The 13,267-nt window shown below is 44.4% G+C and overlaps 1 protein-coding gene across 1 annotated transcript in view; it reads left to right on the top strand.

Moving 5' to 3' along the window:
* Positions 1-13,267, top strand: part of GAS7 (growth arrest specific 7) — a 234,432-nt gene that overhangs the window by 156,496 nt on the left and 64,669 nt on the right. Inside the window, exon 4 of the mRNA XM_044981822.1 lies at positions 7,047-7,132. Within this exon, the coding sequence (XP_044837757.1) occupies positions 7,047-7,132 (86 nt within the window). The remainder of the gene's footprint in view (positions 1-7,046; positions 7,133-13,267) is intronic.

Below are 13,267 nucleotides of genomic sequence, written 5' to 3'. Positions count from 1 at the left end.
CACGTATCCCTACCATCCCCAGAGAAGGGTAAGTTACAGCAGCAAGCAGTCTGGTTCCCGGAGCCCCCATTCACAGTCCCCTTGTGTAGACTGCTGAAGAGCAGACAGGGGGTCTGGGCAGATGGTGGGCCCGGGGCAGTGCTATTCTTGGGGTAGCTGTGATTCTGCTGAGCAGAAAGGGGAGCCCCACAATTCCCTCCCACACCAGGAACCAACTGAAGGGCACACAGCTCTGAGGAGGGGCTGAAAACAGGCAGAGCCATTGGATCATGTTATATCTTTCTCTGCTAGATTGAAGAGCTCATTATCAAATTTTTGTTACCCATTATAGACTGTAATCAAGTCCGTCTTTACTCTTCTCTTTGTTAAACTAAATAGATTAATCTCCTGGAGTGTGTCACTGTAAGACATGTTTTCCAATCCTTTAATCATTCCTATGGCTCTACTCCAGGGGTCTCAAACTCAAATGACCCCGAGGGCCGCATGAGGACTAGTGCATTGGCCCGAGGGCCGCATCACTGACACGCCCCCTTGCTGCCCCTGGCCCCACCCCCAATCCACCCCTTCCATGAGGCCCCGCCCCTGCCCTGTCTCTTCTCCACCTCCTCCCGTAAGCGCGCGGCTCCCCGCTCCTCCCCCCTCCCTCCTGGAAAGTGCTAAGCGCCACCAACAGCTGTTTGGCGGCTTGGCAGCGGGAAGCGCCTGGAGGTAGGCAGAAAAAAAAAATGAAGAGTAATATAGTAGTATAGTATTAAAATATAGTATGCTATTAAAAGTCAATTTATTAACTTTTTTATTAACTTCTTTAACTGTAATGTGAAACGTCAGTGCTAATTTTGACAGTCATTTCATTTTTGGCCACTTAGCTGGCAGCGTTTTGCATCAACCAGAGCATCAATATTAGGTTTGATATCCTGAGACGAAACCAATCTCAGTGTTGCTTGCAAATGTTCATCAGTGAGCCTTGACCTTAACACAGATTTGTTAATCTTCATGGAAGAGAAAAACTGTTCACATATATATGTACTTCCAAACATTGCCATTATCCTTGCAGAAGCAGAGAATAACATGGGAAATCTTTCTTGTGAAAGAAACCTGTAGAATTCTGGAATTCCAGCATCTGTATACTTCTGCTTCAAAATCGTGTCACACTGAAGCTCCACTAACTCCATCTGCATTTCCTCTGCAACATTGTCAATTTCAACAGCAAATGGTGTGGAAAAAAGTTGAAAATGTGGTTCAAGTGCCTTGAAATCTTTAAACCGCACATCAAACTGTTTGTGTAAGTTAGAAATGATCTCTGCATATTCTTTCAAGGATTTGGGTTCAACTTTTCGTAAGGAATTCAGAGTTGAGAAATGGACCAAATTGCCAGCAGTCAGCTGTTTCCCCCATAAAGTAAGCTTGACTTTGAATGACTTAATACTGTCATACATCTGTGTTATCACCTGTTTTCTACCCTGAAGTTTCAAGTTCAGTGCATTCAGGTGATCAGTTACATCTGTTAGAAAAGGAAGGTTGCAGATAAAAGTGGAATCAGCAAGCTGTGGAACCTCCTTGTTTTTCATTTTCATGAAGGAATCAATCTCCTCTTTAAGTGCAAAAAAACGCTTCAAAACATTTCCACGACTCAGCCATCTAACTTGAGTGTGATACAGAAGTTCCCCATATTCACTGTCCATACTTGCTAGAAAAGAAGTAAACTGTCTGTGATTCAGCCCTCGTGCACGTATAAAATTAACAGTTTTAACAACTACATCCATAACTTCTTTCATTTGTAGACTTTTACTACACAGGGCTTCTTGGTGCAAAATACAATGTATACTGGTGAAGCTAATTCCTGGTATATTGAGGCTGTTCAGTTTGGTCTTCAATAATCCAACCACACCAATGTTTTCAGAGCACATTGATGGCGCACCGTCCGTAGCCAAAGATACGAGTTTGTTCCATGGCAGCGCAGCTTTTTCAATGCACTCTTCCAATCCTTGAAATATGTCACTCAGTAGAGCCCCACCTAGCCACCAGAATGGGCTCATTTAGTTCGGAGGGCTGCACTCCCAGTGCCCATTTCCTGGCACCTTGGCCGTGAGCCCCAGAGCTGTCAGCACTGCACTGTCTGCAGCCCATGCTGACTGACCAGCTGCTCGCTAGCTGGTTGCAGTCTCATCAGCAGAAGGGAGGTGAGACTTTCCTCGCACTCACCAGCACAGGCAGGGGATCCATAGAGCTACACCTCCCACCCAGACCCACTCACCCTTAGGCTCAGAGCAAGCAGGGCTAGTTTGCAAAGGTTTCAAATTCTGCGTTCTTCGTGGGAATGTAGGTGACTCAATTTGTCTCCTATACGCAGGGGACAGGCTCAGCCCTAGCACCTCCCCTACCTAATACCAGGGTTCACTCTTCAGGGAATGCAGCCCGTGACTGGGAGAGAGAGCGGAGGGAGAGGAGTAGCTGGGGATCCAGTTTTTGGGCAGGGACTGGCCACAAGCACCCTGCTCCCGACAGGGGTGGTTAGAAAGCAGCCAGCAGCATAACTCCACTGGGGCAATGACGGTGGGGGAAGAAGGGGTGTTGTAAGTTCTTGAGCACCAAGTAATTTTATCCCCTAAAATACTAAAAATGTGGAGTGCAGATAAACAAGAAATGGTAGGGGCCAGATCTGATTGGCTATCTCAATGCCCACTCAAGGATGTGATGCCCTCTACTGTAGGCACATGGAGTTCCTCGCAGGCATTAGGGGAGGCACTGTGTGATGAAAGACAAGCAATATATTCCCAAAGGATTAACTGCCAACCTCCTGTAAGTAAGGAAAGGAAAGAAAGAAACAGATAAATAAACCTCAGTCCAGACAGAACACAAGCAATCAGAAAACAAAGGTTCCTTCAGTTACACGTGTCTCTCTCGGAGAGCTGTCCTCAGAGATTACACCTTGAAGAGTGGGCCTGGTCTGTGGGATGCTCTCTTCTGTGTAAGTTAGGACCAGAGTGCATTATTCCCCAACTCAGCAATGAGTCCTGACTCAGAGATGGGCACAGGGGCTTTGTCTAAGGGTCAGCGAATCCTGTTTGGTTTATCATGGATAATCTAAACAGTCGATAAATAGGCAGAGGTGTGTGACCTGAACTAAGTCCTATGAAATTGGACAAAGTTAATAAAAGAACCAATTCAAGGAGCAGTGTGGAGACAGGTAAATTAATAAATATTAAGAACTTTAAATTTCAATTAAATCTGTTTATCAAGGTTAGCTGCTGTCTTCTCTCCCGGTCTATGTGGTCTGAACAATCTGATGTTTAACAGGAGAAGCTTTTAGTACCCTAAATCACCATAGTATTTCCATATCCCATTAGAATTATTGCAAGAACAATTTAAATCTAAACCCTTGGCAGTGCTTTTGCAAACTCCATTTCACCAATAGTGCCAAGGTCTCTAAGATATCACCGTGTGTAGAAGCTGTGCTGGACTGAAAGTTACTTCTTGGTGTTGTGTTATAGCTTCTTTGTTCTTCTTGGTTGTCTTGCTGCTCTTTGTTTGCTTCTTGAGGTGTTGGCTTGGAGGTTTGATGAGAATACATTAACAGGCTGAGTTTGTGTGAGAATGAAGAGAGTGTAATCAAGAGAGTGTAAGTGTGGAAGCAGCAGAGTGTAAGTATGTGTAAGAGCATAAAACCATAATCAGAGAGGGAGTCTCTCACTTCAAAGGAATTATACTCCTCTCTTTCCATGATCTGACTGGAGCTGGACAGCACATCTCTTTCAAGGGCTTGACTGGAGTCAAGTATCAGCCACTGTCACCTTTCATTGGCTCAACACCTTCATGGGCTGATTTTGGTCGTGTCTTCCATTCTAGGTATGCATGTGCAGCAGGGCTGTAACTCTTTTATTCGTTCCATTTTCTGAGCTATCCCATTAGTTCCATCAGGTTTTAACAGGAGTTTAAATTCTGTTTCAAATGAATACAAACATTGCTATTTCCTATATTTCAGCCCTTAACATCATTTTTAAATACAAATTATTCTGAAAGAGAGTCTTTAAACTTAAATGGTGATCAAATAAAACACTGTCTTTTCTTCTTAACTATCCGTGGAGAAGTTCTTCTTGTCTTCCTGAATTTGATAAGGAGTTGCTCAAGCCCTGGCAGATAACTAATTAATTTCCCAATGAATATGAATAATTTTATACCCAAGTGGCTTCTTATATTAGTTCTCAGTTCTAGCAAGGTCATTTGATTCCATATTTGTACAGAAAACATCTCACTATTCATATAACAATGGTATCGGGTAGTTATTGTATGGAGTGATTGAATTTAAATACAAAACATTTGCAAATAAACATCTCAAACAAAGCTTATTTCATCTTAAGTATTTGAAAGACAACTCAAAGGTTCACCTTCGAGAGAAAACATGAGTTAGAAGTAATCAGTCTTCTGTAAAACATTTCCCAACCATAAATGTTCCTAAAGTTTGAAGAATGAAGGCTTTAGAAAAACATATCAATCAGTTTCAGTGAGGATATTTCTAGAATTCTTTGTGTGGGTTTAAAACTAAAGGTTTTTCTCTTTGCAAAGAGGAAGGGTGAATAGGGTGCTTTTATGGCTTTGTTTATGACTCTGGTTGCACATCTTAAGCATCACTCATCTTTGTAATATCCTGAATAAACCAAATCTCTTTACAACTTGTTTGGGTTTTTTTAAGATAAAGTACAAGTGTATGCCAGCCTTGTGTTTTTCACAAGGAGAGGTGTCTTATTCTCAGAGAAGACTCTCTTTGTTAGTTGTTTGTCTTTTGACCAATTGTTTCTAGATTTGCAGCCTGCAATTTATAGGTAGAGCCTTGCGCGGATACAGAAATGTGTATCTGCAGCCAATCCGCTAACCGCAAAAATTATCTGTGGATATTCACATCCAGAGATTTCCAGAGTTTTACACTGAGGACCAGGCTGAGGCTCCGAGGCATCCCCTCTGCCGGAGCCCAGCCAGGGAGAGCCACGGTGGCAGCTTTGGGGACCCTCCACCTGTCCTGGGTGGGGCGCCCAAGCAGCCCCTTGCCAAGTGTCCCAAGCTCAGAGCCCGAGCAGCCTCCAGCCCGTGTTCCTGCCCCCCGGTCCACCGCCCAGGGCAGGTGGAGGATCCGTGTCAGAACCCTACTGTGTATTCACATCCGCGCTGCTATCTGTAGTAATGGTCTGTGGATATCCACAGATATAAAGTGGATACCTGCAGATTTGCAGGGCTCTATTTATAGAACATTTACAATTTGCAATTAAAGATTCCTATGAAAGGCACAAATCCAATAACGATCATGTAAGTAACTCTTTCCAACCTGGCTAGGATCTTGCCTCTTTGTGTTTGCCTGTCTGGTCTATTCAGATTGTAATCTCTTTGGGGCAGGGACAGTCTGCTTCCCTGTGTGTCCTGTGCACAGCACAAAGGAGTCCTGACCTCACTCCATGTGCTCCCAGAACATAAACAGTGAGTCATTTCTAAGAAAGCAGCAAAGAGTCTTGTGGCACCTTATAGACTAACAGACGTTTGGGAGCATGAGCTTTCGTGGGTGAATACCCACTTCATCGGATGCATGTAGTGGAAATTTCCAGGGGCAGGTATATATATGAGCAAGGAAGAAGCAGGCTAGAGATAACGAGGTTACTTCAATCAGGGAGGATGAGGCCCTCTTCTAGCAGCTGAGATGTGAAAACCAAGAGAGGAGAAACTGGTTCTGTAGTTAGCAAGCCATTCACAGTCTTTGTTTAATCCTGAGCTGATGGTGTCAAATTTGCAGATGAACTGAAGCTCAGCAGTTTCTCTTTGAAGTCTGGTCCTGAAGTTTTTTTGCTGCAGGATGGCCACCTTAAGATCTGCTGTTGTGTGGCCAGGGAGGTTGAAGTGTTCTCCTACAGGTTTTTGTATATTGTCATTTCTAAGAGCACAGCAACACAGCACTGCAGGTTTCTCTCTCCCAACACCCCTCCCTCACTCCTACGGCCTTACACAGTTCCAGTTTAGGTGCCACTTTGAGCTCCGTGGCGGCTCATACCATCAGCCTGACAGGGTAATGGCAGAGCTCTAATAGCCCTGCAGCTGCCTGCCTGACATTCAGTCTCCCAGGAACCCTCCAGTGAGTCACAGCCCAGGGGAACAGCCATTAGCAGTAGAAATGGCTGTTTCCACAAACACCTTCTGGAGCAATCATCCAGCATCTGGTGGAGCCAGGAGCAGATGCTGAGAGCTATGTACATGGATTCCTCCCTCACTTGGGACAGGATCAGTGTCCTCTATCCCCATTTCTCAGGCTCTATGCAACAGGCAGCTGCTGACATCCGTCCCTTAGGGAGACATTCAGATTTGGGCATGGACCCAAGCTAAATGCTCTGAAAAGGAGGATCTGGGATGTATGAACCCCTGAAAACTGAGGGTGCAGAAGTCCTTTGCACTCATTATTTGTTGTGAGGACTAGTTTCTGCTTTATGCTTAGGGGTCGGCTTTTCAAGGAGCAGATGCAGTATCCAGCCCCAAGCAGCCACAAGTCAGGCTTGAGAAAATCAAGGGACGGGCTTTCAAATCGTGCAGTTTTAAAATATAATCAGCGTTGGATTGTTGTCCTTTGCCTCTGGTTTTCAGGGTGCTGGTTTGTGGAACAGAAGGGGAACTAGTATCTGCCACATGGGGGGACAAAGTAGGCTGTTGGGAATTGATTCAAGTTCTAGGGCGTCTCCCGTAAACCCTTTCTACAGCCGTCTAACTCTGCTGACTTCAGCCTGCCCCGGAGCCGTGAGAGGAGGCCTGGGCCCAGAGGCGAGCCACACTACTGGGTTCTGGGTTGGCATTGCCCCGTCCAATTCTATCGAGTCAGGCCCATGCCTGTTTAGAGGTCTGTTCAGTTCAGGCACTTCTGGGATAAGACGGCACGTAGGGAAGGGAAGTATCCTGTTACAGGGTTCTGTGAGTTTACCTTTATGATAAATAAAGTGACCAAGAACCATTGAAAGTCTGTATTTAAGTATTTGCTGCCTAGAGCAGCCCTTCTAACCTCCTCTGTGTGTTCCTTACAGCGAATGGATATCACACCCCTGTGACGCCCATGCATCAAATGGAGCCTGGTCATATGAGTCTCCGAAAACCCAGCGGGGACCCCCAGGTAGGTTTTGGGGAACATTCTGAGCAGGAGTGTAAAGGACTAGGGTAGTTTGTGAGCCCTCCAGTGACACTCACAGTGAGCATGCTTTAGAAGCCGCCAGAACCCAGTCAGAGCCGCAGTGTGTATGGAGCTGGGCCAGGCATGTTTGTGTATAGGCAGCAAACAGTGGAACCCCACTGTACCGTGTACTGTGAAAAAACTCAAACAGATACAGACAGACATCATCTTCCTTTCCAAATGCAAACAGATGGACATCATACCAAAAGGACTAAAGGTAAACGGCTGCTACTCTGAAAACTGTATCGTGTGGTTTCCTCATGGTGCTTTGTTGTGAAAAGAGTGATAGACACAAGGAGGCCTTTTGATGTTGAATGATAGGATAGCGATGTGCTAGCAGCGATCCACTAAGTCTCTCCTATAGAGACTGTGGTACAAAAGCTAAGCTTGAAAATGCATTTAAATGGCTTTACCACCCAGTAGCCATGTGTCGAATGAGGGCATCATTGCTATGGTTACAGTTACACTCCCCCTTTTAAACTTCAGTGAGTTACTGATAACCCCCCAAAACATTTAGTATCATCTTCAAATGCAGGCCCCAATCCTGCAAGCATACACATGCTTAACTTTACTCCCTGAGTAGTCTGACTGAAGCCAATGGCACTACTCATCTGCATAAAATTAAGTATGTGAATAAATATTTGCAGCACTGGGGTCTGTATCACTGTGAGTACTTTAACTAGAGCTTCATCTAAACCATTATTTAAACTAGTTTTAAAATGCTGGTCCTGATACAGAACCCTGGAGGACTCCACTTTCCCCAGTCTCCACAAAGAAGAGACACCTTTAACTCCAACCTTCTGCTCTCTCCCTACTGACCTGTTCTAAATCATCTGTTTAGAGCAGTTTTACAATAATCCATTATAAAACTTTGTCAAAAATGTCTGAAAATCCATCTGTACAAAATCATATGGTTCTGCTCTTAGAGTAATAATTATTTCATTCTAAGACAGTAATAAAATGTCTGAAATGATTGACTTTTCATAAGCCCACAGCAATTCACATTTCACCTATCTTACTTTCCAATATAGCCTTAAGCCATCTATAAATACTTGCACATAAAACACCTCATAGATCTACCTCTCTGTTCCTGACCTCTTGCTCTTTTGTGGCAGACACCTTCTCTTGGATGCCCTGTAGTCCACTCAGTCTGGCAAAAACGCCACTCCTCAGTTCCCCTTAAAGTCCCCTCCTTCATGTCCCTTCAGTGTCATCCTTGACTCTTGCCCCCTCCATAATCACTCACAGACAGGCTACCGAAGGAAAACCCTGGCTTCACTCCCACTTTGAACCCAGTCTATAGTCTGCTGGCTTGGTTGGCTTTAACTGTGTCTTGCGTCCATACGATTTGGGAACTGGTTTTTAACAGGAGTTGTGGGTGATTCTAAAACCAGCCATGGTGAGTACTTTCTGAGGCAGCTGACCATGTGTCACTGTGGCCCAAGGCCTGGGCTGACACAGCAATATGCCCTTAAGCTGGTTCAGCACACTGACATTCTGCAGTTTGGCTGGTCCTCAGAGGTGAAAGTAAGCCGGTCCGGTCCGGTGTACCGGCAAGAGCCAGTACACCGTGCTGGACCGCACCGGCTTCCACGGCAGGGATTGAAAGGGCTCTGGGCTCCCCGCCTTTAAATCCCGGCCGCAGCTCCAGCGGTCAGGCTGGGGCTGGGATTTAAAGGGCTCAGAGCTCCCAGCGGCTGCAGGCAGCACAGAGCCCTTTAAATCCTGGCCGTGGCTGAGATTTAAAGAGCTCAGAGCTCCCCGCAACTGCGGACAGCCCAGAGCCCTTTCAATCCCGGCCACGGCTCTGGCGGCCAGGCTGGGGCCAGGATTTAAAGGGCTCGGGGCTCCCCTCAGCAGCAGGAGCTCTGGGCCCTTTAAATCCCTGCCCCAGCCCCGCAAAGCTCGGGGTTTCCCCCGGCGGCCGGAGCCCCGGGCCCTTTAATTTGCCCCTGAGCCCTGGGGGCTCCCAGCCACCTCTGCAGCTGGGAGCCCCTGGTTGATTTGAAGGCCTGGGTCTCCCAGCCACAGCTGGTGTCCCAGGGCCTTTAAATCTTGAGGCCACGCCTCTTCCGGATGAGGCCATGCCCCCCTCAGGACTCCAGGAGTACCGGTAAGTCCTGTAAGTTACTTTCACCCCTGCTGGTCCTCCTTCCTCCCAACTCTGTGCCTTAAGCATCCCCGAGTTCTTTGCCCCATGTACTTTTGATGCCATGTATGTTCTTGGAGCATGAGGGAAGGATACTGCCCAGTATTCCCAGAATGCACCTTGACAGACATGATTAAACAGCAACAAAGAGTCCTGTGGCACCTTAAAGACTAACAGATATATTGGAGCATAAGCTTTCGTGGGTGAATACCCACTTCGTCAGATGCATGTAATGGAAATTGCCAGAGACAGGTATAAATATGCAGGCAAGAATCAGTCTGGAGATAGTGAGGTTAGTTCAATCAGGGAGGGTGAGGCTCTCTTCTAGCAGTTGAGGTGTGAACACCCAGGGAGGAGAAACTGCTTTTGTAGTTGGCTAGCCATTCACAGTCTGTTTAATCCTGAGCTGATGGTGTCAAATTTGTAAATGAACTGAAGCTCAGCAGTTTCTCTTTGAAGTCTGGTCCTGAAGTTTTTTTGCTGTAAGATGGCTACCTTTACATCTGCTATTGTGTGGCCAGGGAGGTTGAAGTGTTCTCCTACAGGTTTTTGTATATTGCTATTCCTAATATCTGATTTGTGTCCATTTATCCTTTATGAGTAAACCAGATGACTAGTGCAAACTAGGGCTGTTGATTAATCACAGTTAACTCACATGATTAACTAAAAAAAATTGTGATTAATTGCACTGTTAAACAGTAGAATACCAATTGAAATTTATTAAATATTTTTGGATATTTTTATACATTTTCAAATATATTGATTGCAATTACAACACAGAATACAAAGTGTACAGTGCTCACTTTATATAATTTTTATAAAAAATATTTGAACTGTAAAAATGATAAAAATAGTATTTTTCAATTCACCTTATACAAGTACTGTAGTGCAATCTCTTATTATAAAAGTGCAACTTACAAATATAGATTTTTTTTGTTACATAACTACACTCAAAAACAAAACAATGTAAAACTCTAGAGCCTACAAGTCCACTCAGTCCTACTTGTTGCTCAGTCAATCGCTAAGAGAAACAAGTTTGTTTACTTTTACAGGGGATAATGCTCAGGGCTGGCTTTATGAAGGGCAGGGCCCAATTTGAATACCTGGCGGTGGGGCGGGGCTTCAGCGGAGGGGGGTCTGCTCTGGGTCTTCCGCAGCACCGAAGGACTCCCCGCCGCCAAAATGCCACCAAAGACCTCGGAGTGGACCCCCCCGCCACTGAAATGCAGCCGAAGCCCCGGACTGCTGCCGGGTATTCAGATCAGGCCCCACCCTTCATAAAGCTGGAGTGTGGCCAGATAAGTAAACAAAAAAAAATTAAAAGGCACCTAAGGCATGGGGCCCTAGCGTGGGGCCCTCTTAGGCGCAGGGCCCGATTCAGGGGAATTGGGCTAATCGGCCTAAAGCCAGCCCTGATAATTCTGCCCACTTCTTAATTACAATGTCACCTGAAAGTGAGAACAGGTGTTCGCATGGAACTGTTGTAGCCGGCATCGCAAGATATTTATATGCAGATGTGCTAAATATTTATATGTCTCTTCATGCTTCGGCCATTGTTCCAGAGGACATGCTTCCATGCTGATGACTCGTTAAATTTAATTAATGGATTATTTTTTGTGACTGAACTCCTTGGGGGAGAATTATGTCTCCTGCTCTATTTTACCCACGTTCTGACATATATTTCATGTTGTAGCAGTCTCGGATGATGATCCAGTACATGTTGTTCGTTTTAAGAACACTTTCACTGCAAATTTGATAAAATGCAAAGAAGGTACTAATGTGAGATTTCTAAAGATAGCTACAGTGCTCAACCCAAGGTTTAAGAATCTGATGTGCCTTCCAAAATCTGAGAGGGACAAGGTGTGGAACATGCTTTCAGAAGTCTTAAAAGAGCAACATTCTGATGTGGAAATTACAGAACCTGAACCACCAGAAAAGAAAATCATTCTTCTGCAGGTGGCATCTGACTCAGATGATGAAAATGAACATTCGTCGGTCCGCTCTGCTTTGGATCGTTATCGAGCAGAACCCATCATCAGCATGAATGCATGTCCCCTGGAATGGTGGTTTAAGCATGAAGGGACATGTAAATCTTTAGTGCAACTAGGATGTAAATACCTTGTGACACCGGCTACAACAGTGCCATGCAAACCCCTGTTCTCACTTTCAGGTGAGATAAACAAGAAACAAGGAGCATTATTTTCTGCAAATATAAACAAACTTGTTTGAGCAATTGGCTGAATAAAAAGTAGGACTGATTGGACTTGTAGGCTCTCAAGTTTTACATTGTTTTATTTTTGAATGCAGGTTTTTGGGTTTTTTACATAATTCTATATATTTAAGTTCAACATTCATGATAAAGGGATTGCACTACACTACTTGTAGGAGGTGAATTGAAAAATACTATCTTTTGTTTTTTACAGTGCAAATATTTGTAATAAAAAATAAATATAAAGAGAGCACTGTACACCTGGTATTGTGTGTTGTAATTGAAATTAGTATATTTGAAAATGTAGAAAACATCCAAAATATTTAAATAAATGGTATTCTATTATTAACAGCACAATTAATCACAATTAATGTTTTTAATCGCTTGAGAGGCCTAGTGCAACCACACAATCATAGAATCATAGAATCTCAGGGTTGGAAGGGACCTCAGGAGGTCATCCTCTCACTTGACCTAGTTACAAACTGATCACAAAACACTTTTCACTGGACTGCTTGTATGGATGAGCGCTGGTTACCATTTCTTCTAGGACAGCACAAAACTCCCTCTCTTTCTGCTAGTTACTACTGCCAAAAAAAGGCAGCAGCTGTAGCAAAGCTGAGATATTCTAGGCCAGCACTTAGCAAAATCTGAAACTTCAGCTCTATTTAACCCCTTTTTTTGTTTGTTTGTTTGTTTGTTTAAACATTTTTCATAGTTTCATAGTGTTTGAGTCCAGAAGGGACCACTAGATCAGTGGTTCTCAATCCAGGGTACATAGAGATCTTCCAGGGAGTATGTCAACTTCTCTAGAAATTTGCCTAGTTTTACAACAGGCTACATAAAAAGCAGTAGCGAGGTCACTATAATCTAAAATTTCATACAGACAATGACTTGTTTATACTGCTCTATATAACATACACTGAAATGTAAGTACAATATTTATATTCCAATGGTTTTATTTTATAATTATATGGTAAAATTGAGAAAGGAAGCAATTTTTCAGTACTACTGTGCCGTGACAGTTTTGTATTTTTAGCTCTGATTTTGTAAGCAGATAGTTTAAGTGAGGTGGAACTTGGGGTACACAAGACAAGTCAGACACTCGAAAGGGGTACTGTAGTCTGTAAAGATCGAGAGTCACTGCACTAGCTCAGATAGTCTGACCTCCTGCATAGCACAGGCCATTACATTTCTCACAGATACTGCTATATTGAGCCCAATAACTAAAGCATTTCAGTCCTCAGGAAACTAAACTGAGGTGAGTCACAGTCAGAGAACAGGAGAGACTGAGGTGCCCCCACTGAGGCCACTGCATTAGGTGAGATATACTCCTAGGATCCCAGCAGGCAAACTACACCCGATACTTCAGAGTAAGAAAAAAACAATCCAATGGCTGCCAACCTGACCTAGGGAAAATTCCTTCTTGACTCAAATCTGGTGATCCCTGTGACCCTGAGCATGCGAGAAGAGCCACCAGCCAGGCATCTTGATGGAAGATTCTCTGAACCACTTCAGAGCGCTGATCCACCCCACACACTGTCCTGTCTCCAGCTGTGGCCAATTGCTGATGCCTCAGAGGAAGGCAGAAGAAAACAAACAAAAAACAGAATAGATATGGCCAATTGTGCATTGAGGAAATGAATTCCTTCTTGACCCCTGCACGTGTCTTCCAGAAGCCCTGAAGCATAGATTTGAGTATAGTCGTGATAGTGCAGAGTTA

The sequence above is a fragment of the Mauremys mutica genome, chromosome 12 (genome assembly GCF_020497125.1).
Source record: "Mauremys mutica isolate MM-2020 ecotype Southern chromosome 12, ASM2049712v1, whole genome shotgun sequence".
Taxonomy (NCBI): Eukaryota; Metazoa; Chordata; order Testudines; family Geoemydidae; genus Mauremys; species Mauremys mutica.
This window is presented reverse-complemented; position numbering and strand designations above follow the sequence as displayed.